Raw genomic sequence first — 27,172 nt, forward strand, 5'->3', positions numbered from 1 at the left:
CAGGACAACCTGAGAGAGAGGCAGAATAGGACGTCATGTGATTCTTCTGTCTCTTCAGCGACATGGCGTCACAGCATTATGGCATCATGGCGTTCATTTGTTTGTTTTTCAGGATGAAGCGAACAACGTTCCTGCTGGCGTTGGCAGCCGTCCTGAGCATCTGCTGGGCTCAGGTAACCACAGAACGTCTCCTCGTGTTTCAGGGTCTTCAGCTTCCTGCAGATCCCAGTCTGGGTCTTTCTGCATGGAGCTGCATGTTCTCCCTGAGCATGTGAAGGTTTTCTCTGGGATCCAGGTCCTGTAGAGAGGGAAAGTGTGTGTGTGCATGGTGAGAGGGAGGGGTTCCAGTGGAGCTGGTTCCAGTACAGACATTCGTCACCTCCAGGCTTTAGTTCTGGTTCTACTCAGTAAACCCAGCTGTGAAGCCAGAGCTGGGTGTGGCGCCGGTCCGTTCTGATGGTTCTGTCCCGGTTTTGTGCAGTCGGACTCCGGAGGTGAGGAGGCGGCCGTGGAGGAGGAACATGTGGAGCTCTTTACCACGCCCGCCACCAAGATGGGCGCCGCCACCTCAGACTTCGGCTACAACCTGTTCCGGGCTTTGACGAGCCGCGAAACTTCGGCCAACCTGTTTCTGTCTCCGATCAGCGTGTCTGCGGTTCTGACCCAGCTGTCCATGGGTGAGTGTACTGGCTCTAACTGGGCCTGAACCAGTTTGCTTTGGATGTTCCACTCAGTCAGGAACCTTCAGGCACCCCGTCTTCTTATTCCTCCTCTGAAGCATCGTCATAACCAGCGACTCTGCACTTCCCCTCCTGTCCTGCAGGGGGCTCTGAGAACGCCCAGAGGCAGCTGTACCGGGCTCTCCGGTACCACACCCTGCAGGACCCCCAGCTCCAGAACACCCTGAAGAACCTGCTGGCCTCGGTGAACTCCTCAGGCAAAGGCCTGAGCTCAGCCGCTCGGCTCTATGTGACGCGACGTGAGTCCATGTTTACGACCCAAATCGTTTAAAAGGTTCTGGTGTCTCTGACTTACTGAAAGAGTTCAGATCTTCTTGAAAAACACAAAGCTATGCTGACTGTCACTCCTTTGGTTTCCAGGACTCCGTCTGAAGCAGGACTTCTTCAAGCTGGTGGAGCAGCAGTATGGCGTCCGCCCCAAGGCGCTGCTGGGCGGAGCCAAAGACACAAAGGAGATCAACGATTGGGTGTCTCAGCAGACGGGAAGGAAGGTCCAACAGTTCCTGACCAAGGCTCTCCCTCGAACCGCCGGCATCAACGCCATCAGCGCCGCCTACTTCAAAGGTATCGACCGTTCATGCAGGAAGAGGAAAAACCTGGTTTGGTGTTTAAACGTGACAGACGGAGGAGTTTCTGACAGACGTCTAAACCTGCAGCTGGTAAAGATCAGACCGGACTCACATCCTGGTGACAAGAAGTTCAGAACCAGTTAGACAGGCAGGACAAATGTTCAGGGATAAAGTGATAACTGTACGACAACACTGTCTTAATAATACAAGAATGAAGCTGTAGTATTACCAGAATAAAGTCATAGTAATATGACAATAAAGTCGTCAACAGCTTCTTTCTTTTTCACAGAATGCCTTTTTGTTTTTTCTGGTAATATTACATCATTGCTAATATCTTGAGTATTCTTGTAGTTACTTTTTTTAGTCTTATTCTGGCTCTGATACTTCGTCGTAGATCATTGATAGGAATGTAAATAATTAGATCTTCAGTGAGCTGGAGTGGCCACCAGGGGGAAGGAGCAGACGGAGAGTATTTCACATCAGCAGCAGCAGTATTAATGCTTGCTGACATTTGGTGGTCAGACCCTGCAGGGTTGTCGGTTCCAATGCCAGACCCTGAGACAGCCACCGGCTGTTACAGCAGCCAGAACCGGACTCATATCTGGGTTTTCCTCCACCAGGGGGATGGGTGACCCGCTTCAGTCAGGGCGGAGTTCAGCAGGACTTCCAGGTGGAAAACGGGGCTCCGGTCCGTGTTCCCATGATGCAACAGGATAACTACCCGGTGAAGATGGGTGTGGACTCTGACCTGAGCTGCACTGTGAGTGTTGTGAGCAGTAGAGCCAAGGAGCTGTTGGCAGAGATCTCAGGAATGTTGTGGTTCCTCCTGCAGATTGCTCAGATCCAGATGCAGAACGATATCAGCATGTTTGTCTTCCTGCCCGATGTCGTGACGACCAACACCACGCTGCTGGAGGAGAGTCTGACGGCCGAGTTCGTTCAGGACCTCTCTATGGCGCTGCAGCCGGCTCGGGTGTCCCTGACGCTGCCTGTCCTGAGGCTTAGTTACTCCACCGACCTGCTGCCGCTGCTTGGCGACCTAGGTGAGTCACCCAGAGGAGCAAAGACCTTCCATTTCACTCAGTCCATGACTGAGGAGGTCACTGGTTCTCTGACACAGGACATTCAGTCCTGAGGGAAAGTTAAAGGACTATTCAGTGAAACTGGGAGGAATCTGGGGAACCCAGCAGAACATTCAGCCACACAGCTGACTGGCTCCCAGCATTTAAAAGCAGAGCTGTCTGGTTGGTGCGAGGCAGCGGTGACCTAGTGGGACACCGTGGAGCATCAGTCGATTCTCACTCTCCTCATTCCTTCCTGCAGGCCTTAATGACTGGCTGGACAACCAAGAACTGGAGAAGATCTCTGTCCAGTCGGCCAAGCTCACCAGCATCAATCATAAGGTTGTCATGGAGACGGCGCCCGAAGGAGCCCAGTACCCCAGCGCCGTCTCAGTGCCCTCCCACCTGACGTACCGAGTGGACCGACCGTTTGTCTACCTGATCCGAGATGAACCGTCAGGAGCACTGCTGTTCATCGGGAAGGTGGTCAACCCCAAAGACCTGACAATTTAACACACACACACACACACACACACACACACACACACACACACACACACACACACACTCTTAGCAGGTCCTACGAGGGGTTCCAGCTGTTTGTGATGGCAGATGGTTCGAGGACATTTGATCATATTTTTCATGTTGAAACACAGATGGATCATGCTAATCTGAGAATACTCCTGAAATAATCCACATTAAGAAATGTTTTGTAAGAAACCAAATATCGTCATTTGTTTTAATAACAATAAACATGACAAACTCCAGCACACGTTTTGTTGTGTTTCTGATGTTGGACATGATCCGGTCGGGATCTCGTTTCGGTTGGAAGTGTGTATGAAGTGATTAGCAGGAACTAAGTCAGATTTTTTCAGTATTGGTGTGATGTTTACGGTTTTGAATTGTCAGGGACAGAACCAGAGGTGAGGGAACAATGAATGATGTCAGTGATGAGAGGCCAGAGTGACTGGACACGGGGTTTAGGGTTAAAGTTTGACCAACTTTATGCAGATGGTCAGAATTAGTAGAGGACTCCGATTTATGAACAACTGAAGAAGTTTCAGCAGGTTTACGACCCAACAGCAGATTTAAATAAATCCCAGCCTCTATCACCTCTAGTCATGACTGCAGTACTCAGAATGTGATGTGCCTGTGTCTCCACCAGAGGGAGACAAGCAGCCTGTGAACCCAGAAACCAGAACAAATCTGGTTTCTGTTATGTTTTCTTTTCATGTTGTTTTCTTCTTCTGAACCTTCGTCTCTTTTCAGCTGCTGAAATAATAAAAATGATAGAAAATCTAAGAGGCGATCTTTGTAACTGTTTGAGTTTCAATGAAACATTTTGTGTTGAAAACAAAATGTTTCCTGGAAGAAATAAACAAGCCGCCTTCAGCCGAAAGTTAAAACAGAGGAAGAAAAGCTTCCAGCCTGATGGACTAAAAGCCAGTTTACCCATAAGCTTTATTTATGTTGTTAGAAATCTTCAGATTTTATATCAACACAGAACATATGAAACTCCGGACTGTCCTGCACCATACCGTCCAGTAGGGGGCAGTTTAACTCTTCAGGCTTCCTGAACATTTTGTTCTGGGTCTGGTTTTAATTTGATCAGTTCAGAATATCAACTATGTTTATGTAAAATAAAGAGAATATTTATCCTGGTGGTTTATTTTTGGGTTAAATGTTTATTTTTGTTCCTCTGTCTTTTAAACTAAATCTGGTTGATTTGTTTGCTGACTTCCAGAACATTTTAATGCATTTCCATTACAATTGGATTTTAATATTTTTCAATCCTCTGATGGAAAAATGCCTTTGAAATGTAATTTATATTATATTATTTTAGCAGGTAAATAGGGGCAGTTTTGAAAAATTTTACTTTTAAACATTTCACTAAAATACGATGCTGAGAAACTTAAATGGTTTCCACATGTTTTAATGAATATGTGGAGTCTGAACTGAGTCCATGGGGCTCAGATCTACCAGAACCAGAACCAGCCCGGACAGTTTTGCTGGTATCATCCTGCCGGTGTAGCGGCCGTCTCTCAGAGAGAGAAGCTGACTTCCTGTTGGGCTGACCGCTCGGTGTTGCCGACTTCCTGTTGGAGGAAACCAGAAACATTCGGTCTCATCCCAGCTGTGGAGAACGGTGGTGGTGGAGTCATGCTGTGGGCCTCCGTCTGTCTCTGGTCACTTCCATGCAGATGATCTCCAGTTGTCTGCCTGATTTCACCCAAACGGAAATAGTCTCTTTGCTGCAGAGCGAAGTCTGGACTGAAGGAGAAACCTGGACTTCCTCAGAACCTCGGCTTAACCTTTCACCTCTGGTTCTGGTTCTGACTCATGTTGCTGAACAAATTTCCACTTTCCACTTTTACGTAAATGATTACTCATGACTGGATTACTGCATCGCTGCACACACAGTTCAGCAGAACCTTCCTATAAACAGATACAGGTTCTCTCGGTCTGGACCCGGTCATGGATTGGTACCAGCACTTCCCATTTTCTGTCCTCAACCAGAATCAGAATGTCACTCAGCCTGCTGGGAAAATATCAAAACTACCGCAACAAGTCTAAGCATTTCTGATCAATCCTAATAGTAATTAATGATAATCGTTCTGCTGAAGGCAGAAAAACTGCAATAAAAGTATCTAAACCGAAAACATCATTTAAATATTAAATCTTAAAATAAATATATTACATCTTAATTATTAATTAAATGAAAGAGTTTTGTTTTCATCTTCCACATGTTTCTGGTCTTTTCCATCAGGTTCTGTGTAAACAGATCACTTACAGTGAAAGTGTGTGAGTGACTGTTTAAATATTTGAGGAATAAATGGTACTGGTTCCAGGCCCGCGGGTCTGGACCTGCACCATGTTCCTGTAAGCAGCTCTGTGTCTAAACCAGTCTGTCTGGCAGGAATGCAGGTAAACCCATCGTCTACCTGCCAACAGGAAAATCTTCCTTCAGAACCTCAGACTCTGATCAGGTTCTGATCCGAACTGTCAGAACCAGATCAGAACCAGTGGTGTAGGAGAATAGTTCAAGTTTCATCCCCAGGAAGAGAATCCATGAGTTTCAGGAAGTAAAATGAGTAAAAACTGAACTATGAATCAGATAAACCAGAATTAGCTGCTGATCTGCTGACATGATGAAGATTAAAATGTTTCCAAAGAAGGAGATCATCTAAAGATGGAGGAGGTGGAGTTGCATGATGACAGCGCCGATGACAACCCAGCTTCCAGAAATTAAGCGCTTCCTGCCTGGATCACAGAATTTTACACAACAAACATTGAACAAAAGTCCAACCATAACTTCCTGAATCAGCTGAAGCTGAACTGAAAGAAATGGGAAGTGAGAAATCAGGAGGATCAGGATGGAGAATCCAGAAACGAATTAGAGGAACGCTGAATGAGCGAGAGCAAGGGAGAGAAAAACAATGGAGAGATGAAATCCTGAGGGAGATAATCCAACCAACCAACCAATGAAACATCCAACCAAACAGTCAACCAAACAACTAACCAAATATACAAACAAACAAACAACCAACCAACCAAACATCCAGACAATCATCCAACCTTTTTTCCATCAACATATTTTCTGTTGGTTTTAATCTCTGACAGAAAAAAACTCAAAAACAATTTTTACTCTTAAAAAACACAGTTTATAAAACAAACTTTAGTACTTTGTTTTACATACGTTTCATTGAATCACATTAACGAAGTCACTGTTTCTGTTCTTCAAAAAGACCAGAAGTTTCAATCAAAAATCTTAAACACACTTGTAGAAAAATACATTTTATATGTGTAGTAGAGGTATATAAAATAGGATCGTTGAGCGTGAAATTTGGTTCAACGTCTGAAAACACGAAGCAGCAGCAGGAAAGTCCGGACGTTTGCTCTGATCTGAAGAATTCACCGATTATTGTTCCTCTCTTAGAGTCAGGTACACGTCTTCATCAGTCGTTCACCTCATCTTCCTCTTCATTTAGAGCGCTGATCGTTTGAGCAGCACCTAGTGGATGGTAGCAGAACCGCAGCTACTTAAAAGCAGATTTCTGAAGTCAGTCTAAAGTCGATGTGATTTCAGTTTCCCTGCAGCTGTTGTCAGGTTAGAGAGGAGATGTCTGACTTGAGGATGAACTGGAACAGCCTTTCAGACAGAGTCTGGGTTTATGTACATAATGAACCGGGTTCAGGTCAGAACTGTAGTTCACTGCTCATGGAATTTTCTGTCATGATGTTTCTGTGTTCACTTTGAAAGCTGCGCTGTAATTCACAAAGAAAAGTCCCATAAAAACCATTTAAAGATCAGTTTTCTGTCTTTGTTCTGCGTCATGCTGCAGAACCCACCGGTTTCGCAGGATGGGTAAAAAAAAAAATCTGCATAGAAAAACATTTTGTGTACAAAAACTCACAGCAAACATTAGCAGAGGGTGCAGAGTAGTAGAGGCACAAACATAAAAACACTGTCTTGTTAGGGCTGACCGGCTCTTTATGCCAACACCAGAAGAAACAGTGGGCAGCTTCCTGTTCCCGTCAGGAGCACTTCCTGTTGCAGTTAGGAGCACTTCCTGCTTGTCCTCCTGCTGCCTCTCTTCAGGTCTTCATTGGGGTCTGCTCTTTCTCCGGAGCCGTCTGCTCTTTCTCCGGAGCCGTCTGCTCTTTCTCCGGAGCTTTCTGCTCTCCCACCATCTCGTAGCGTCCATTGGTTCTGAGCGGCAGCTGGAAAGCTCCGGCTCGTCTTCTCAGGGCGACCATGGTCAGCAGGAAGCAGAGCAGCGCTCCGCAGACAAACACCACCATCAGACCCAGGAACCTGCACACACAGAGCTGCAGTCACTACCTAACGCCAACTCTGACTGCTGGGAAATACTTGAAATGACTGATGGCGTGAAGCTGAAAGTGATAGAGGCAAAGAAAGTGCTACAGGTTCACCGTTCCCTGAATCACCAGAGGAATCAGACACTCTGATTTTTGAACTATTCAAAGACATGAAATCATTTTCTGAGCAGATTAAGGGTTTGTTTCATCTTGTGCTCATGACTGGACTGGGACTCTCAGCTCAGGGAAAGAGCACACCTGTCCAGATTGCACCTTTGCTCAGCTGTGCTGGTTGCTGGGAGACAGAAAGAGGGGAAGGACGGCCTGCTAAGGCAGCACGATTCAGCTGAACATGATTTAAAACAAAAGAGTTACTGTTTTAACCTTCTGGGGAACTTTGGAGTGAACAATACGGAACTTCTACCTGATAAACTTGGACTGAGCCCAGGTCTCCTTGGTGGATTCAGGCTGCATCTCCACTTCAACCCAACTCCTGTCCATGTGTCTAGAAAAGTCAGATCCGGTTGCTGAGGTGTGAACGCTAACCAACCTCTGACCTCTGGTCCCATAAACCTTGGCCTGGGTTCGGTTGTAGTGAACTCTGGTTCGGTTTGAATGTGAACACTAAGTGGACCGGAGGCCACTCTAAAAGAAGGAAGTGGACTACAGCGCAGGGCATTCTGGGTAAATATGGCCAAAGCTAACATGCTAGCCTAGCGCTAGCAGGAGAAATGGCTCGTGGTCTTTAGCTAAAGACTAAAGAGAAATCCACCAACCGCTAAAATCTGACGCCTCCATTTTAGTTTCCAGTGGAGGCGTCAGAAGAAGGAAGAAGGACGTTTTATATGTCATTTCCTTCAGTGGTTTTTGGTGCAGCGCCCCCGCAGGCCAGGAGGGGAATAGGTTGCTCAAAGGGTTTGATTGATTTGACTCAGAGCAGAGAGAAAGAGAACCACAGCACCTGGAGGTGGAACAGATAATGAAGTTTTGGTTCCAGTAGAACCGGGTCTACTGGACCATCAGGGGGATAAGCAACCTGAGTTTGGTTATGAACAAGAAATGTTAAAGATTAGGGTGATGGTGCGGAGGCCTTCCAACCTGGTTAATGTAATACCAATAAATTTTTTTTAGCTGATTATTGGGAAGTGAATAATGTTCCTGGGATGACCAGTGGGTGGAGCTGGTACCTCTTTCTGAAGCCGTCCAGGTTGTAGTAGAGACAGGAAGTCCGCTGTCCGCACTTCTCACCCCACAGGATGCAGGTGGTGTCAATGATGCTGCCATAGAGAACCGGGCCGGGCAGGAATGCTGCACAGACAAAAACATTGCACAAGTTGATCTTCTGGTGGCGCCAGTGCTCACAAGGCCACAAACATCTGGCAGCAGCTGGTTCCCTTTAGAACTGAGCCAGTTTCTCTACTGGATGGCAGAACAACAGCAGAATGTGCAAGAGATTCTGATGGGCCGCCATCACTCACCGAGGACTCTGAACAGCATGTACTGAACTCCTACAGCAAAGGACTTATCTTCAGGCGGAACCGTCCTGCAGAACAAACGCAAACATGATAAACAGATCCCAGAACAGGATCTGCTATATCAGTGAGTTCCTCTGGATGAACCAGAGAGTTTTATGTGATTTCCTTCCAGACCTGATCCTTAATCTCTCCAGTCAACCATTCAAGATAAAAAGCTTTAAAACTCAAGACTGCAGGGAATTCTGGCTGTGAGGAAGGGAAACATGGAATGGAATGGGAGGTTTGTGAAGCTCCAGATGAGCCAGAACAGGACAGAGCTGCTGGAAAACAACCAGATTCCCTTCCTGATCTTTGGTTCTGACAGGTTCAACAAACAACCGGCCAGTCAAATATTCATTCATACATTCATACATACATACATACATACATACATCCAATAAACCATCCAACCAACCGGAAGCCAGCTGTGGCTCTCCTACCTGAGTACCATCATGTAGGAGGGCGTCTGGGTGAAGGAGATGATGAAGCTGGTGATCCCCATCAGGATGATGAAGGGCAGCAGGAGGTGGGAACAGCCACTGCCGCAGGTCCCGGGCTGGGCCGAACCAGAACCGTCATAGATGCACCGACAGTTTGTGAAGTTCTATAGAAACAGACAGATGGTCGGGATAATGTTGAGGACACCGTTTCCATGGTAACATTCCTCATCCTGAGCTCTGGTATCAGACTTTAAAAACAATGTGAAAAGAATAGTTTTTTGGGAGTTCAAAACTCTGAAAACAGAATCAAAACACGTGATCCAGTTTACTCCAGAGGTTCTGTTAAACATTTGGGATGAGAATCATTTCCATCATGATCTGCCAACGACTCTGAGCAACCTTTGACACCATCTTACAGAACATCTTTCTTGTTCTTCAAGGTTTGGTCCTCGCTTGTTTATCATATGAATTTGATATAAAGAAAAAACAAAGAATATCAATCCACTCCATCCACCTTTATTCCTCTCTGCAGCTCCTCACATCACAACTTAAAATCATACAGCTTGTAGTATTAGGTTATTTTGTTTAATAAAACATATTATTATTATTGTTATTATTATTAATGCATAACAGACGATCAGAACCTGACCACCTGCTTGCATGGCCTGACCCAGGTCACCCCGCTGAGAGGGCAGTATGGCCAACAGGTGAAAACATGTGAATGATGCAAACTCCAAACCACAAAAAACGAATGCACATGAAAAATGCTGCAAACAAAGGAAATGGGAGCCTGGAGGAAAACGCTGCGATTACAGTAAAAACAGCTGCAAGTATAAAACGCTGAAAAGTTCCTCCATAATGGAAGTCCTCCAGTCCAGCAGGGGGAGTCGATCAGCAGATCATATGAGACCCGACCCTCAATAAAGAAAAGGTTTGTCATGCTTTTCAAACACGCAGTCTGAAAATCAGCATATTTACACTGGTAGTATCACAGACTCCAGACTCCCCCTAGAGGTCTGGAGGATGTCATATTTCATATTTGCAGTTGTTTTTGCCATTTGCAGGATTTTCCCTTTTGCTTGTATTTCCTGATGCTGCGGTGTTTTTTGTTTTTGTTTTTTGGACTTTGCATTGTTCAAATATTTGTGGATCATTTTGCTGTTTGCTGTGTTTGAACCTATCAACTGCTGTAGCTGTGGCTGTGCAGGATGAGTTATTGAACACTAAGCAGAGGTAGTGGAGGTATTTTCTGCTCCACAGCAGGGCTGAAATTGATGGTGCAGGTGGAGAAACCTCTGCAGATCATCAGAACATCATGGAAGCACCAACTGAGCCAGAGGAGATCAACGGGTGAGTTGGGACGGAGTACCAAAGTAATGGACTGGAGGAGACTCAGATTGGGCTGTGATTTGATGGTTCTGCTGGTCCGGGGTGAATCTGGAGTTACTGAATCCATATTCAACTCAGTGACTGAAGACTCAGCTCACCGTGGGTTTGTTGTCTGCGTCCATTACTTTGTTCAAACAGCCGGCGTGGCACGGAGACCTGTACTCCTCGCCATTGGAACCGCAGATGGGATTGAACGCGTCAGGAGGACAGCCACAGCCAGCGCTGCACTTTGGGGAACTGTTCCTGGGGACACACACAAACCAATTCAGCCCAACTGAGATCAGAACCAGAACCACACATTGGTGGAGGAGTTTAAAACAAACCCCAAAAAGAACCAGGTCCAACAGAATCTCCTGAGCATGGCTGACTAAAGACTGGCTGTGAGTTATGAATCACTGATGGAGGCGGACGGAGGCGTTACCTGTCAGGGTAAACCTCAGCGACCTTCTGGGTGGAGCAGCCGATGAAGATCATGGGCAGGGCGGAGATCAGGCAGAGCAAGATGGCCGCTGTGCACAGCTTGCTGGCGCCCCTGACTGACATGTTGAACCGTCGCATCAGAGCTCCACCTAGAACCACGCCCAGCACCGCCAGCGGCATCCCGATTCCCCCTGAAGCAGGGAGGCCCAGTTACAGCAAATCGAGTTTACTATTCTAGAACATTCAGCAACATGGCAGCTCAAAGAGCTTCACATCACAAAACACAGAAACACAAAGTCATAGAACCATAACTAGAACATCCTGAGTTCTGCTGAGTTCAGAACCATCTGGAGTCACAGCGTTGGCGTTTGCGGCGCTCTCACCGATCATCATGTTGGATAAGGGAATGGTCTGACTGAACTGCTTCTCGATGAACTTGGGCATGAAGGTGGCGAGGCCGGAAACCAGCGCTGCCATGTTGACCAGCGCCAGAACCACCAGCAGGTAGATGGGCCCGCTCAGCGTCCGCAGGGCGATGCGAGGGAAACCTGGGGAATCGGAACTGTTTTAGTTTCAGCTTGGACCAGTTGGGACGTGGAAACACTTCGGGTTTCATTTTTAGGTCAGTCATCTGGAAAACGTTTTCCAGATGAATGTTTTCATTGTTCATCACGCAGTAAACATGAGTGTTCTGCATGTTTACTGGGACTGAGCCAAAGGTTATGATGCAGAGCTCCTGGCTCTGAGACAGCAAACGGTCAGCAGGAAACGGTCAGCAGCAGGCGGTCAGCATCCTGACCCATCCTGACCCAGAGTGGCCTCAGCGGTGTCAAACAGTAAGTGGAATCAGGGAAAATGAGTCTTACTTTTAAGGAACTGGAGCAGGGTGAGATCCCTCACGGGGTCGGTCATTGGCGGCGGCTCGATGTCGGTTCTGGACTCCTGGTCGCCCTCTGCATTCTGCATAGAGAGGAACCAGATGAACGGTTCACTGCATTCATAAATTCACTGCATTTATGCCGACTCTGCAGCTGGCCCTGAACAGCTGGATCTCGGTCAGGTCGTTGCACAACACCGGGTCAGAGCCAAGTCTCTGACTTTTAATATTAACACCAGGTCCAAATCCAGACAAACTGACTGACTCTCAGTTTGACTTCTTTTCGTTACAGAAGAATGAGGCTCATGTCTAAGTCAGAACCTTTCCTGACCCGGTTTCATGTTGTCAGAACCTGATGCTGCTGATCTGACCCACATTTACACAACATGGAGCTGAATGCTGAATACTAAACTTATAAAATATAATTTTCCTTCCATTGCTCTCTCGCTATGTCTGCTTTGACCGAGAACTAGACTGAACAGGTTTCACAAATAAATCCATGTGTGTATTCATCACTGTAAATTATATTCCCATATAGTCAATGACGCAGCCCATCTTTGGTGGATTAATTTGAGAATTCAGACGTTGTACTTGTGGATTTTCCTGTTTTAATGTTGTGATCGATTGAACATGAGTGGGTCTCGTTTGTGCTGCCTCTGTGGCTCAGGAAGCATAAACACATTCTCATACAGATTCCAGGACGTTTTGCTTCAGAAGGAAACAGAAAGTAAAAATTGTTGCTTATTTTTCAGCGGAAGTCTTTTTGCACTGAACTCACTGAAGTATTTTATAAACTGGAACTCTGTTGCGTAATCTCCAACACAGCTGCATCATTTAGTTGAAAATGTGCAGTTTATATAATGTTTATGCTGCTGCTTGCTAAATGGGTCGGAGCCAAAACTCGCTGAACTCTCTTTACCTCAACAAGCTGTAGCAGGACTGAGCTCCACTAAGTCATATCTAATGACATTCCTGCCTCCTCTTCTGTCCTCTTCTCCGGCTTCTGTCAACAAACCTGATCCTCTGTTCGGCCATTTCACTGACCTCAGCAGATCTTCATCAGGCGCAGCGGACCACAGGCGGCCCCCTGCACATAAACTGTGTTCGAGGAAACGACTTCCTCTGGAAAAATCCTCCCAGAGCTGTGAAGAATCCCCTCTGCTCACACATCTGACTGGTGGTCTGCAGGAGCTACGTCTGCCCACAAACATTTTAATCACACACATAAGGCGCTACAGGAATCGTCATGTTGTTGAGCCACAGTGCTTGTTTTCATTGTGAGCAACTGAGTCACAGAGGAACAGGATTAGCCTTGAGCGACAGACGCCTCTGGACAGCAACAGATCACGGTGGTTAACACGCTTCTCAGTGTCGCAACTGGAGCAACAGAAGCAATCCTAGCTACAAGGGACCAGACAATGGGACCCAACGGTCCAGGCTCCAGGCATTGAACCTGAGGTCCAGAAGGAGCGGAGCAGCTTTCATCCTGAACAGAATCAACCCAACCAGAGATCTGCTGAGCTGGCCAATTCCTCAAGTGTTGATCTGTTGACTCACAGATCCTCATTCTGTGGGAGTGATGGGTATCTGGTTGCTTTGACAACCTTCCAGTCCTTGTGAACCTGCAGCAGGAGCTGTCTGTATTCTCAGCTGGTAGTTGAACTGGTTCCCAGTGCATGTTGGACTTTGCCTGGACTGGACCACATCTGGAGTGGTGTCATCATGACGATGAGGTTTTCTTAAGGTTGCTTCCTTTGAGGAGACGTCTGGCTCTGTAGGTGGATTAAAGCCATAAGCTTCATCATGGCCTGCAGAGGTTCACAGCTGTTTGGCTCCTCTAGGATCTCTGGACTCAGAAGGTGAGGAGTTATGTCATCCATCATGGGACAGTTCAGATCTAGATCAGTCTGAAGGTGTTCCAGTCATGGCCCCTTAGGTGGAAAACCCAGAATACTGCATCTCCTTCAGGTCTGAGCCGGAGCCGTTACCTGACTGGACCAAACTCATATGAGCAGAAGACAGTTGCTGGTTGGGTCCACCCTGGACTGGTCTGATCCCCAGTTTATCACAGGGAAACTCAGGAGTCACACAAGAGAGGCAACAGTGGAGAGGCAACAGTGGAGAGGCAACCCCCCACCCTACAAACCAAAGATAAACATGGAGATGCTGAACACGCTGTAACTTACAGTGGAATGAAAATGGGGGAAATCATGAAAAATGTCCTAATGTAAAAGTCCTGATTCTCATCTCTACACTCTGCAGACGAAGACAGAATCATCACTAATTTTTACATAATTCTTAACCTCCAACATTCGTGTCATGTAAAGTAACTTTTCATGTAATTCCAGGTTCTGCTGCAGTGAGTAACGGTGTCTGTTCTGGGGTGAAATGGCGGTGGAACGATTCGTCAGCTGATCCTGACTCACCTCTTTGGGCATCTCTCTGGGGAAGAATAGGTACGGCAGAGCAGTGAGGAAGAGGAAGCTGGAGGCGACGAGGAAACCCAGCCACCAGGCCCCGACCCAGCGGAGGTCTTTCTGTTCCAGCTCTATCTCACCTGGACCGCACACACAAAACACAACTTACATTTAATTTAAACATCCTCCGAATTCAAGAGAAATGATCTCAAACAACATGTTACACATTTCACCATACATCCATGTGTTATTTGCTGTTTAACTGGTAGAGTCTGTCTGGGAGGAAGATCTAAGATAAATGATGATTAATCACTGGCATTCTGTCACTTTCCCATGAGGCTTTCCATGGAAACTGGATCAGAACCTGTTCAAACCCATCCAGCAGCAATGCTCATGGTTTTACTTTCTCAGGAGTTTAGTTTCTACAGATCTTACCAATGATCAGGTGCCAGACTCGGCTCCAGAGGACTTTAGCTGGGCCGTCAACGGGCTTTTACATTAAAATAAATACATGAACTAATGTTCATATAAAATAACCATATTTAATAATACAAAATCAGCAATAACGACGTAAACAGCAACATGTAGAAAAACTAATGTTTCCCATCTCTGAAGTTTATTTCTTTAAATAAAAAGTCAGTCTACTCAGGTAAGAGTAGCAATAATAAGTAAATTGTACAGTGTAGTAAAACTACTCCTAATTACCCTTTTTAACAAAAAGTTACTAAATAACAAGTTTAAGCTGATATTTTAGCTTGGATTAGCTAGTTTAGCTAACTTTATCTGCATCCAGCAGCATCACTCAACTCGATTTGCTTGGAAAAATCTGCCATGGTCTTTGCATTTTGCTCGTTTTCTGCCATGACTCGACCACACACAGGCATGAGTGGCAGACGAATCATGCCGTGAGACACACAAACATCTCATGGCATGACTCGTCTGCCTTGAGACATTCTGCACACGTCTCAGTTTCTGCCCTAAAGATGCAAAAACGGTGCAGACATCTTAATCTCCAGTTGCATTCAAAGATGGCTCAGAAAAACACGTTACAATATAACAATAGATTAAACTGTTTTAATGAGAAACTGGGAAAGATATGGGGAACAGAGGGCACAGATAAGGAAGTGTGGGAGGTCCTGATGCATCAAACTGAGATAGAAATAATAGAAAGTTGATCACCCCGAGGTAAAAAATACAACAAAATAAACAGCTTCCAGCCCAGGTCCAGCATGGCTGCCCTCCAATGTGCCAGCTCACAGCAAATGTATCTGAAGGCACATTTAGTTCCGTATTTGCTGAAGTTTGACTTTTAACATCACATTTCATGTTCATTAATGTTACCAGCTGCAGTGCTCAGAATTTCATCCAGGTGAGACTATGAAATCTATTTTCCAGTTTAGGAACCACAGTTCTCTCTAAGAAGCAGAGATAAACTTAAAAAACTAAAAATGAAAATATGCAGATGGTGCTGTCATGCTTACTTTGCTTTTACAAACCAGACTTGAACTCGGAATGCTCGAGGCTCAGAGTGGTTGCATGAGCGGGTTGAGAAACAGTTTGTCTGAATGTTTTTGTTTGATATCAGTTGATTTTAAGGTACAATGAAAATCAGAAATGTGTGACCACAGAGAGTGAAAGAGCGGTTGTTGCACAAACACGCTAACAGACGATGACGAGAACTAAAAAACATGAGCTTTGAAAGCCAGAACGGTGAGCAGGTTTTCTTAAAAACCTGAGAGAAAAACTTTATTTCCCAGTCAAATTCAGCAAAGCATCAACTGTCCCATGAAGCTTCGTTGAATTGATCAACTGGTCCCAGTCTCCTGTGGTTACTGGGAGAGAGGCAAGACACCCCATTTAATTGAAATGTCACAGTTTCAATTAAATGTTTAATTAGCAAACTAAATATTTAGCTCCAAACTAAATACTTCTTTGGTAAGCTAAATATTTGCCAATAAGCTCACTTCCACTTATTGGCAAGTGAATTTAGAATATTACCAAAATATTAAGCTCTGAGCTAAATTCTTCACTTCAAACTAAATATTTAATTAGCAAGAAAAACATCTATATTTTGAAACATACCAGTGTTCATTTATCTCCATAAAAGGTTTGTCATCTATTTAATCAGAGTCTAATTGATCAGCTTCAGTCTGTTCCTGCTGTGTCTGAAGCTGAAACAGACTCTTCAGGACAGATATTTACTGCAGTTTGTCTGGACTGCTACCACATTTCTGCTTAACCATCTGTTTTCCATTTTCTGTTCTCCTTTGTTGTTTTCAGGGGGACACGAAAAATGTGGATCTGTTGAATTAATTTTGCTAAGACTTTTTCTGAACCCACATAACTCAGTAAGAAAGCTCCTTCTATCATGGATCCTGCAAAGTAAACAGTTTCTGAAGAACTGTAACCCAGACCTTCAGAAAGCCTGGAGAATTAATTTCACCAACACCTGAAAACTAGGACAGCAGACACTGATGCTCCCTGGTTTTCATATTAATGCTTGGCAGAGTCAGTTATGCTTCCTGATGACGCATTTAAAAACAATGCAAAGTGAAAGTCATTGTGAGTCAGTTTATAATTTCTTTGAAACACTGAGAGGTTGGTGACGTTATTCAAACTGACATTATATAAGATCAGTCACCTGGAGAGTGAAACGTTTGGAAACCACAAATTCATCAGATTGCCTATTTAAACCTTTATCTGCTGGATTTTTATGAATGTCATTCGGCAGCTTCTTTGTTGAACTTCCTCTATATGTCAATGAGTTTAAGAAGTCATCTGCTCTTCTAGTGAATCAGGCCCAGAATGTGAAGCTTGGCATCAAAGCTCTGTAACAAATATACTTTATCTTAGCGCATGCTGCCTGCTGCCACAGCAGAACAGAAACCAGAACCAGTGGAGGCCACCGGGTCAGCCATCAGAGTTTGACCCAACCCTAACGGACAAACTGAAGCTCAACAGCCCAAAGGCTTAGCACATAATCTGGTTCAAAGACACAACAAAGAACGTGTGAGGAACAAAATAATCTCATAATCCCACATGCTCACACACAAACACACGCATTCCTGTCATTGTGTGTTCACAGGAACCTTGATGAATGACTGGTTTATGAGAACATTCATCATTACATTCCTTAACTAATAGCCCTGTGAAAACAAACCCCTCACACAGTGGACAGTTCCAGGAGAGACTCAAACCAACTTAGTGACTGTCTACGATGCAACATTTGGTGACTCCTCAGACCTTCTGGAGACTTTTTTGTGCTGTTGGAGGGTTTAATGGCGACAGCAGCAGCGCTCCATCTGAAGTGAGCAGCGGGTGCTGCCATCACCCCATCACTCTCTCAACTCTGTAGTCGGTTAGCCTGTTGGGCGGGAATTTTACCACCATAAGTCCAGAGCTTATGGTTTCCAATTTTCAAATTTTCAATTTGAAAGCAGATTTAATCTTTCTGCTCTCAAAACTTGTAATTCTTGCGCTCAAAACTTCTGCTCTCTTTCAAATATTCTCTGTTCTCCCTCAGATTTTCTCCTCCCGTGCAAACTTTCTCTCTGCATGGATCAAATCTGCGCTCGCAAACCTTTCTGCTTGCTTGCAAGTTATTTTCTGCTCTCTGGGGATCAAGGAGTACCGTCACCTAGCAACCATTCCAGCCAATAGAATCACAGCATTCCACTGGGTGCGCTTGATAACATCTAGTGGGTCTGCCTGTGTGGCTGCAGCAGATAACTGCATCTCTTCTTCTCGCCTTGTTTAGAAAACAACTTCCGCTCCTTCCTCCATGTTGCAGATGTCAGGAAGTCATGACATGCTTACAAAACAATAATCATTTGTTTTTGTGAGCTTAATGGTTTACCAACTGTGAAGAACTTCAAGAAATGTTTTGACCATATTGCTGGAGAAAAGAAAATGCCTGTGTTCTCTATAGTTAACAACTGCTAAACCATCTAAAACTGTTTCTCATTTTACTCTCTGTTTCAGACATTTCATGTAGCAAATAATTTTTTAGCCTATTGATATTGTAGCTAGTTAAAATGGATCCATTTTTTTTACTACATTCAAATATTTAGGTTGCATCTAACAAGCAGCATGAAGCATGTTAGCTACTTCAGTTTTTTTATTTTACTTGTTTCCTTGAAATCTATTGAGATTATTAATCTCTTTTACAAAAGTCTCTTCATCTGGGCTTTAATGGAAAAAATTTATTATGGCCAAAATCCAGTCAGTATATAGCAGAGTAAACACAAAATGCAACTTAAATAAAACTTTTGTCAAAATGTCAAAACCATACTTTTGACATTTAGACAGTCCCTTTAGACTGTCTAAATGTCATTTAGACATTTAGACTGTCTAAATGATATTTAGACAGTTAATCAGCAAAAAACAAGTTGGCTTGGGGATTAATTTCACTTTAAGGATTATATAAAAAGCCAATGAAGGATTCAGAATTCAGAAAGATGAAGTTAGAACTACATGAGCCTCTGCTGCTAAAATAAAAATGAAGAAATAGAAATGTTGAAAAGACGTTGTTTCAATGATTCAATGTGTCCTCACATTCAAAGTGGAAGTAAAAGACATGCGAGTTTACTTTCAGTTAAACATTAAAAGTATGTTCACTCCCTTTCAGGTTAAAAGGTCCAGAATGATGTTGGCTCTGTTTCCTGCAGTCCTCCACTGAGTTTAAATATCATTTATAATAATAATATGCAGAGATAGGAGCCAGGTTCTTTCCTAAAATAAAAAGGTAGGAAACTAAAATAATGTAAAAATGACCTGGTTTAATATTTGATGAGTGATAATTCATTGGAGAATGTACATTTAATTGTTGACCAGATTCTTTTACAACTTAATTATGAAAACCTTTGAACTGAGTTGAATTGGTGCAAAGTCTTGATTTATGATGACTGAGCACTACCCACACACAATCAGAGTTGCAACATCTTGTCTTTCTTGTACACACACCCCGTATGAAAAAATATGCTTTTGTTCAGACAGGTCTGCCAACTGTAGATCTGTTAATCACAAACATGTCAAACTGGAGCAGCACCTGAGCGAACAACAATCTGAAGATCACAACAGCTAAATTAAAATCTATTGAAATAAGTTTTTATTTCCTGAACCCACAGTTTGCTTGTATCCCTGCTGAATCTGAGCTCACATGTTTAAATACTGATTTACTTTAGCGCAGTCTCTGAGCATTAAGGATTTAATTGCATTGCTTTTTTTTTCTTGCTAGCTGCTGAATGAATATTTACTGAATAATGAAGTGTTTTTATCTTTCAGCTGTAAAGCGGCTTGAAGAAGCAAGGAAATGCCTCCTGTTGAGATAAAAGTAGCATCCTGCTGAGTGACCTCTGACCTTTACTATCTGCACCCGCAGCAAAGTGTGAAGCTTTCATTGGTTCTGAAATCAAGCCGTAGATATTTGTAACTGAATGCCGGTCCCTGCCAGCAGCTTGGTCTGTGAAATCCTGAAGGGTTTATTTTCTCTGGCTCCTGCTGTTTCTTATGTTTTTTTTGCAGTGAACACCCCAAGGCTTCAGCGCTGCTGCTGCACGTCTGGCTCAAACGCTGAACTAAAAGTGGAGCATCCTTGTTGGAAGTCACTGTTTTCTTCAGGAACTGCTGGATTCCAGGAAACGGGTTGGAGCTTTTAAAGGCTCCTGGGTTCAAATTGATGTTTGTTGTTCTCATATTTCCTGCCAACTCCCCAGTGACAAATATAACTTCTGTAGAAAAAGGAAACAATGAGTTCCCTAAAGGGCGTACATTTGACTTTAATCATCTATGTTTTGCTCCTGGTAGTTTTAGCAGTCAGTTGGTGAGTGACCCGCATCCATTCCTCTGTTTCACTTTGAGCGTCTGTGTCAAACAGGAAGTCCTCCCTTTTGTTTGCTAATGTTAAACAAGTGAACTGTCTGTGTTTTGGTCCAGCTGGGACCCGTCAGTAGAGTGAATCCTCACCTCTGGGCAGTTTGTCAAAGTCCACATAGAAGCGCAGAAGGAAGGATCCGGTGACGAAGCCGAGCGCCGGGCCAATGGAGGTCATGGCAAGGAGGATACCTGCAACACATCAAAGCAAAACGTCAGAGAAAAACAGAAACAATTAAACCTCTGTTTAGTGCTTTGAGTCAATCAGCACCAGAAACATATCAGTTCAGACTCAGAACTTTGTTTATAACCAATACCCAATAACATTTGAAGAAATGTTACAGACCTGGCATGTTGCTGCTCATGGATCCCAGATGGAAACCAGCAAATTTTCTGTTTGTTGGTGTATTTGTGTATTTTCATGCATTCTGATTCCTGAGTTTTTAATTTGGGTGTGAACATTCGTCAGAATCAGAACATCAAGTTGCTATGAAGGAGTTTCAGCTGAGCAGAGAAGAACTGGTGAGATTTAAATCTGGGATTCAGATTCAGGTCCAGGAAACCAGTTAAAGTAGGTCAGTCAGATTAGCAGAGGGGCTGCAGTTCCACAATTATGTTTATTTTAATCAGTGTTGCTATTTGACTAGACTGACAGATTAATAAATATTTTGTTTGTCTGTATAATGTTGAACTACCCTCATGATGATTAGGCAACATTTCACTAGAAACCTGGTTGAGCTCAACGGCACAGAGAGAGACTACTTTGTCCAGAATCTGGTCCAGAAGAAACTAGACAGAAGTTCTGAGGCATGATGGGACGGCAGAAGGAAACAGCTGTTTGTCTTTCAAATTGAGGCTGAACTTGTCTCTGCAGCGTCTCAGTGACGTCTTCAGGAGTTCATTACAGATATTACTGGATTCCAGTGAACAGCTCAGTGATTTCCTGGACGGCTTTCAGCTTCTCGTTGAAAGAAGCTCACACGGATCTCACGTCTCTGACACGAGATCCGTGTGAAGGGCCATGGTTTGATCTCTGGGAACCTGAACCTGTCAGTCTGATCTTTCCTGTTCTCCAGCCACTTAGAACCAACAATGTGCTAACAGCACAGCGAGAGGCTATTTCCACCAACGCAGTCTGGAGTCCGAGTTCTTGAACCAGTGTTGAATGTTTCCATAACACAAACCAAATCTACCACTGGCTCCATTATCGCTGGTCAGAGTTATCAGCTTCTCTGTTGTTTTGTGACTTCAGTCTCTCTGTTCTTGGCAGTAAGAGTGAACACTTTGTTGGTGATCAGTTAAATGGTCTGTTCTCCAGACTGCAGATTGCCAAGTTAAAGGAAGATATGCAAACAAAGCCCATCTTGCGCTCTGCTACCCTGTTGTGTTACACCAACCGCTGACGATGCATGCTGGGTTCCCCAAACTGGAGGGAACGGGTGTCGACTCTCAACGAAGCACCAACGTTAGAAGAAACCAGTTCATGCACGAGAGTTTATTTTGTAGAAACGAAAACACTCTGAGCTTGTTAAATTTGCCCAGCATTAAGAACAGAGGCTACGTGGTTCTTGACTGGGTTAAGATTTATTTTTGGTCTCCTACCAAGGTAGAGCGGAGAGTTCCTCCTACTGGCATAGTCGTCGATGTAGGAGATGCCGAAGGGCTGGATGGGAACGGCGCCGATACCCAGCAGCAGCTGGCCCAGCAGCAGCAGCGGGTAGACGGCCCACTGGGTGTCGCTGTCCTTCTTGTGGCACGTCTGGTTGGAGGGCAACGAGGAGAAGCAGAGGCCGGACTTGTTATTGGTGGACGCTGTAGGGAAACAGACAGGCTCACCCTCAAGCGGCAAAGCAAACCTCTGTCTCAGGAGGAAATGTTCAGGTCCAGCCTGGATGAGAGGTCAGAGCGCGGTTCTTACTGGTGATCATGTCCGTGTAGATGTAGTGTCCACTCAGGAAGTGAGGCACCGCCATCAGCAGCGAGGCCAAGCACGCCAGCAGAGCTCCGCCCCCGATGTACCGCGGCCGGTGGACGCGGCTGCCGAAGAAACTTACAAAGACGATGAGGACGGTGTTCCCCACCTGGACACGAGAGCAGAGGGACGGGTGAAGGACAGGAAGACGCAGCAGAGGGGAGAATAACTGTGAAGGTCATAATCTGGAACAAACTTCCAGAAAACTGCAAAGCAATCGAAACAATGAGCTCCTTTAAATCAAGGCTAAAACCTCACCTGGTCAGAGGTGATTAGCAATAAAGTCAACATATTTGATGTGTATTTGCGTGATGATGGCGTTTAACTAAATGTTTATTGCTCGTTTAGTGAGTGATCACTGTAGGATGTGGTAATGGCACTTTGAACTATCTGAAATAAAACCCATTTATCAGGTTCTTATTGTTCTGTTTGGTTCAAATGAAACTCACTGATGATTGTTGTTGGAACAGAACAAAATGTGGAAAAGTCCAAGTAGGGTGTATACTTTGACCTTTGACCTGCTGCTGCTGTTGCCTCAGATTTTATTTTGTAACATTTCGGTGCTGGAGCGGCTCAATGCTCGGACTCCATCTATCATCATCATGAGACCTTTGAGTTTGAATCGAGGAGAAGCTCTCCAGCTGTGCCACTGACCTCGTTGAAGGCGGCCAGGATCCCGGACTTCTGGCTGGACAGGCCGTAGCGCCTCTCGATGGTGGAAATGGAGCTCTTCATGTAGCCTGACACAAGAAGCTGAGCCAGCTGCAGCAGACTGTGGCACAGCACAAACACCTACAGGCAGAGGAAAGACAACATGGCAGCTTTTTCATCCTCTGCTCCAACAAAAGAGCTCAGGAAAGTCTTGATCCACTCCAGATTTCCCTCCCCTCTCTGCAAACCACCAGGCCTCCCTGGATACGTTTTTTTTTCATTCCAGGAAACCCCGGCAGCGGAAGAAAAATGGAAAAGGGTGGGAGGTTGGACCAAGAGTTTCAGATTGAAAACAGGAACAAAATGTCCTGGGTCTTTAAACCTGAAACCTTCACATTCACATGAACAGAACGATGACTGGATGGATTAATGCAGACATCAGGAAGCAGCAGGATTCCTCCAGGATATCCAGGGTTTTTAGGCTCTAACCACTAAGAACCGCTGCTCTGTTTCAGTGGATAAACAAGCAGCTTCTGCTAAACAACAGTCCAGCTTCCTTTCATTTCCTCCACATCTTCTGGACATGCCAACAACTTTAAACAGGCATTTAAACAAATGCTGTTCAAATATTGCAGCAATAATTGAATTGTTTTATCTCATGCAGACCCTGCAGACACTCTGTCTGTGCTGATGAAGATTCCTCTACTTGAATACTTTAATGCTACAATGGACGGCAGTCTGACCTGCTGTCTGATTGGTTAAGCTGATTGTAATTTGATTACTTTCATGCGCTCTTGGAACAGAACTTTGCTTCAATCTGTTGGTTAAAAATGTTGAGCTCATATATTTGTTTAATAATTTAGCAGCAAAAATGAGTTTTGAACTAAAATTTTTTTGCTTATTTTGTTTTTTGATTAAAATGTTTGGTTTTTAATTAATTACAAAGCCTGAAATTAACAAGATTAAAAATGTTATTCAAGCCTCAACATTAATTTTCTATGACGTCACAAAAATAAGCATTAACATGAATCAACTCAAATATTCTGAATTAACTAATCAGAAGCTTAAGAAAACCTCATCATAATCAGGGTTTTGTTTTGATCTTACCCGAGTAATCCTTAAACGTCACACTTTCAAAAAGACGAATCTTTCTTAGATTCAAAATTTCGTTAATCCAAACTGACTTGAGTCAGAAAAGGATTGATTTAAACGGAGAGAGAACAGAAGCCGGTGCATTTCCACACAGGGAATGTTGGTTTCCACCAACCATCCATCATGTCAGCAGCGTCTGCTGCTCCACCCTGAACCCAAACCGACCTTGATGCTGCGGAATGGGCTCCAGCGGCGGCCCGCGGACCCAGCGGAGTTCATGATGTCGGCCACCATCCTTTCTCTGCGGCCGGCGGGGACAGGAGAGCAGAACCTGCAAAACACACAGCGATGAGGCGGACTGGTGGGGGCGGTTCTGGACTCTGTCATTAGCTCCCGAACCGCCTCCCACACGCACATTTCACACACTCGCGTTGCTCTGCGCACACAGCACATTTGTGCAAATCTCAGAGAGAAAAGTGAGACAGGAGTGAAGCTGCAGAGGAACCGAAGGCAAAATCAGAGGCGATCATATGTAGCAAAACCCCCTGAGGTCTGGTGGCATTCAGCCCGACCTATGGGCTCCATTAGGGCCGGCTCCCCGTTAATTCCCCACGTCTCCATGGTAACCAATGTTTCACTACAGAGCTGTGTAAAAACAGGCTGAAACTGAGTGTCTGTCCCCTGCGCAGTACGGCCATCAGTCCTCCAAAATTATATAGGCATATATAACATTTTCTTTAGTATTTATATATATAACTAAATAAAATGTTTCATTATCTCAAACCAAACATCTGCAGGTTTTCATTTTCAGAAAAATAATTGTTTCAAACATAACTGAGAAATGTAAAAACATTGAACATGGGCATTTGATTAAATGTAAAGTTTGTTTTCATAATTGGTTTGTAATGTTTTTAAGTGTAAAGCACTTTGATTTGTTGAGGTTTGCAGCTCAGGTTTAAGCTGCAGGAAAAAAGCCTCCATTAAAAGATCATTTCAACATTTCTTTAATCGATTATCATTCAGATTCTCCTCTGCCATGCTTTTATTTATTGAGTAATCAGTTCCAGGTGATTTAACTTCCTGTATCAACAGGAAACAGTTCCTTATCAGAGCATCGTCAGCGCAGAATCCGTTTCATCTGGATGGCAACCAGATTAAGAAGGAGCAACACTTCCTGGATGCTCTCAAACTGGTTGGACTAGTTTCCTGTCTCCCATGAAGCAGGAGTGAAGCTTCATGACTTCCTCTGGAGTAAAACCTGAGTTCAGTTGCAGCTCGGTCACCAGCAGAACGATAAACACAGCCTGACCACTGGACTCGCCAACGTAGCAGCAGGCTAGCTGTTTGGAGCGATGAGGTCATCAGGGCAATGATGCTGGTCAGAACAGGAGCAGAAATGGCTTTTTTGTGTGACCAGCAGGTGGAGATCTTTTTAAAAGTTACCAGATGCACCCATACACAGACTAAGCAGTGCACAATATTTTATTAAACAATTTCCTTAAAACATTTCTTTTAGTAAAAACGAGGCTTCAGGCCTACTACTTGGTCCCTGGAACAGAAGGGAACACATAAAGGACGGACAAGGTCAATTATTACAAAAGAAATAAAACATGCAATGCAAAAGAAATTAGTAAAAACAAAAAGAAAATTAGTAACTTCAATAACACACAACATATACAAACTGTAAAAGGAAACACTTCAAAGAATGGAACACACACAACCTGCCCAACCAGCAACAGGTTTAGTTGAGAGCGGCTCAAACAAACAATGGCAAGACAAGACAGCAGAGCGTCCAAAGCGCTGCAGCTCCAAACACAATCAGGTGCCCAGGGGTGGAAACACAGCCTAACCCGGGAGGAAGCAGGTCAGCAGGTGAGGACCAGATGGAAGCCGCACGCCACAGCAACCTCCAGCTGCAGCCGGCAACGCCATCAGGGCAACACTGCACAATAGGTGTAGCACCCAAAAACCAACCATGATCCCAGCCACAGATAGCAAAACGAGCACTTACGATCGCAGACGAGCCGATCAAACACACAAGCCAACATGTAGCCGCCGACTGTAGCAACAGTGGGAGAAACAAAGACACACGCACCTTGCAGCGGCCGGCCCAACTATAAAGGCATCTGCCCCGCCCACCAATCAACAGTGCGCTTCTAGCTGCACCTGCACAGAGTGGGGGAGGGTGGAACACCATCCCACCACATCTGAATTCAGACAGTACTTTGGACTCAGTTTGTCGCCTCTCCTCGTTCTCTGCTGTCAGCAGAACAATCCCATGGCTTTTAAAAGCCTCTGTAGAGTTCCGGTTTGGAAGGTCTCCTCTTCCTGCTTTTTTAGGCTTTAAGACTGAAATTCAAACATCGTCCCTCTGACTGAGTTCATCACACCTTTGACTTCAACATTTTATTATTTCCGGCATGGAAATAAATGTAAGAATTGTGATCTACAAACCTGAACGCAGCTAAAAAAAACCAAAAACAAAACAACAGCAACATTGTAAAACAATGAACATGAACATTTAGTTCGTTGTTGTTTCGTTAAGCGGGTCTCCGGCTGAGACTCTCAGGGGACTCCGATCATCACGTTAAACTGACCTGAGATTGATTATTAATTGATCTCTGTATGTTTTTATATCTTTTCTTTGGCTGATTTTAAATGTTCAAATGTTCTGATTGTTCCGACTCTTCCTGGTGGTTCTGACAGACTGCGTGGTGCAGAACCTCCTGTAGATCCCGCTGTGAGAGTTAATCAGTAACTCTTGGCGTTATCAGCAGACCGTCAGGGTCGCAAACATTTGGAATAAAATGTGAAAACATAAAAAGTTCTTTCCGGTTTTCATGCAGATGGTGATCAGGTTAACTGATAAATTAAATTCAGAGTTCATCTATAATTTGAAGGTTTTCAGTGAAATCAGAACAGCCGCGTCTCTCAAGGTGCTTCAGGCTGAATTTGTTTGATTCCGAAGAGCTGAAGCCGCTTCGGGCTTCGGGTCTCCTCTAAACCAGACCAGCAGCAGCATGAAGACCCATCATGATGAAGATGAAGGAAACAGAGAAGAAGACTTACTGTGAAGGCTTCAGCAGAGCGGCGGCGCTGGTTCTGGTTCTGCTCCTTTGCGCTGGTTCTGGTTCTGCTCCTTTGCGCTGGTTCTGGTTCTGCTCCTTTGCGCTGGTTCTGGTTCTGCTCCTTTGCTGCAGCCTGAAGCTGATCCAGCCTCAAGAAGGAGGGGCGACGGGAGGAACCAGGAAATCTGGAGACGCTGTTCGGATTAGGTTCGGCTGCCGCAGACATCAGAGACCCATCAGAACCGATCGGACCCTCTCCTCTGCTGTTTG

General features: G+C 44.6%; 2 protein-coding genes across 6 annotated transcripts in view; one reads left to right on the top strand and one right to left on the bottom strand.

The window, feature by feature from the left end:
* The window catches only part of serpinf1 (serpin peptidase inhibitor, clade F (alpha-2 antiplasmin, pigment epithelium derived factor), member 1), a 7,139-nt gene extending 4,256 nt beyond the window's left edge, over nt 1–2,883 (top strand). For both annotated transcript variants that reach the window (XM_015048565.1, XM_015048566.1), the window contains 7 exons: nt 113–173; nt 482–677; nt 824–979; nt 1,101–1,304; nt 1,930–2,069; nt 2,142–2,352; nt 2,633–2,883. In XM_015048565.1, the coding sequence (XP_014904051.1) occupies nt 114–173; nt 482–677; nt 824–979; nt 1,101–1,304; nt 1,930–2,069; nt 2,142–2,352; nt 2,633–2,883 (1,218 nt within the window). In that variant the 5' untranslated portion in view covers nt 113. The remainder of the gene's footprint in view (nt 1–112; nt 174–481; nt 678–823; nt 980–1,100; nt 1,305–1,929; nt 2,070–2,141; nt 2,353–2,632) is intronic.
* Nucleotides 2,884–6,859: 3,976 nt separating this feature from the next.
* On the bottom strand, nt 6,860–27,007 carry slco2b1 (solute carrier organic anion transporter family, member 2B1). Of its 4 annotated transcripts, XM_015048561.1 has the most exons (16): nt 24,250–24,434; nt 24,060–24,165; nt 22,746–22,883; nt 22,038–22,200; nt 21,722–21,931; nt 20,213–20,311; nt 14,258–14,388; nt 11,821–11,914; nt 11,338–11,502; nt 10,956–11,145; nt 10,633–10,777; nt 9,146–9,309; nt 8,670–8,734; nt 8,379–8,499; nt 7,045–7,186; nt 6,860–7,002 (listed from the first exon to the last, which is right to left on the bottom strand). In XM_015048561.1, exons 1-16 carry the CDS (start codon nt 24,285–24,287, stop codon nt 6,967–6,969), a joined length of 2,007 nt encoding a protein of 668 aa, XP_014904047.1. In that variant the 5' UTR covers nt 24,288–24,434; the 3' UTR covers nt 6,860–6,966. The 4 variants fall into 4 exon arrangements, with proteins under 4 accessions (XP_014904047.1, XP_014904046.1, XP_014904049.1 ...); XM_015048560.1 differs by having other exon boundaries at nt 6,860–7,186; XM_015048563.1 differs by lacking the exon at nt 24,250–24,434 and adding an exon at nt 26,904–27,007 and having other exon boundaries at nt 6,967–7,186.
* Nucleotides 27,008–27,172: the final 165 nt, after the last annotated feature.

The sequence above is a fragment of the Poecilia latipinna genome, unplaced genomic scaffold (assembly GCF_001443285.1).
Source record: "Poecilia latipinna isolate Pla-1442-1.1 unplaced genomic scaffold, P_latipinna-1.0 Scaffold891, whole genome shotgun sequence".
Lineage (NCBI taxonomy): Eukaryota > Metazoa > Chordata > Actinopteri > Cyprinodontiformes > Poeciliidae > Poecilia > Poecilia latipinna.

Excerpts from the sequence above, each read along its gene's own strand:
- slco2b1 (XM_015048560.1), bottom strand. The coding sequence starts at position 24,287 with ATGTGCTGTGTGCGCAGAGCAACGCGAGTGTGTGAAAT. Across the intron at positions 22,201-22,745 it reads TCCTGGCCGCCTTCAACGAG|GTGGGGAACACCGTCCTCAT; the intron begins GTCAGTGGCACA and ends TCTCGTGTCCAG. Across the intron at positions 7,187-8,378 it reads CTGGACGGCTTCAGAAAGAG|GTTCCTGGGTCTGATGGTGG; the intron begins GTACCAGCTCCA and ends CTGTGTGTGCAG.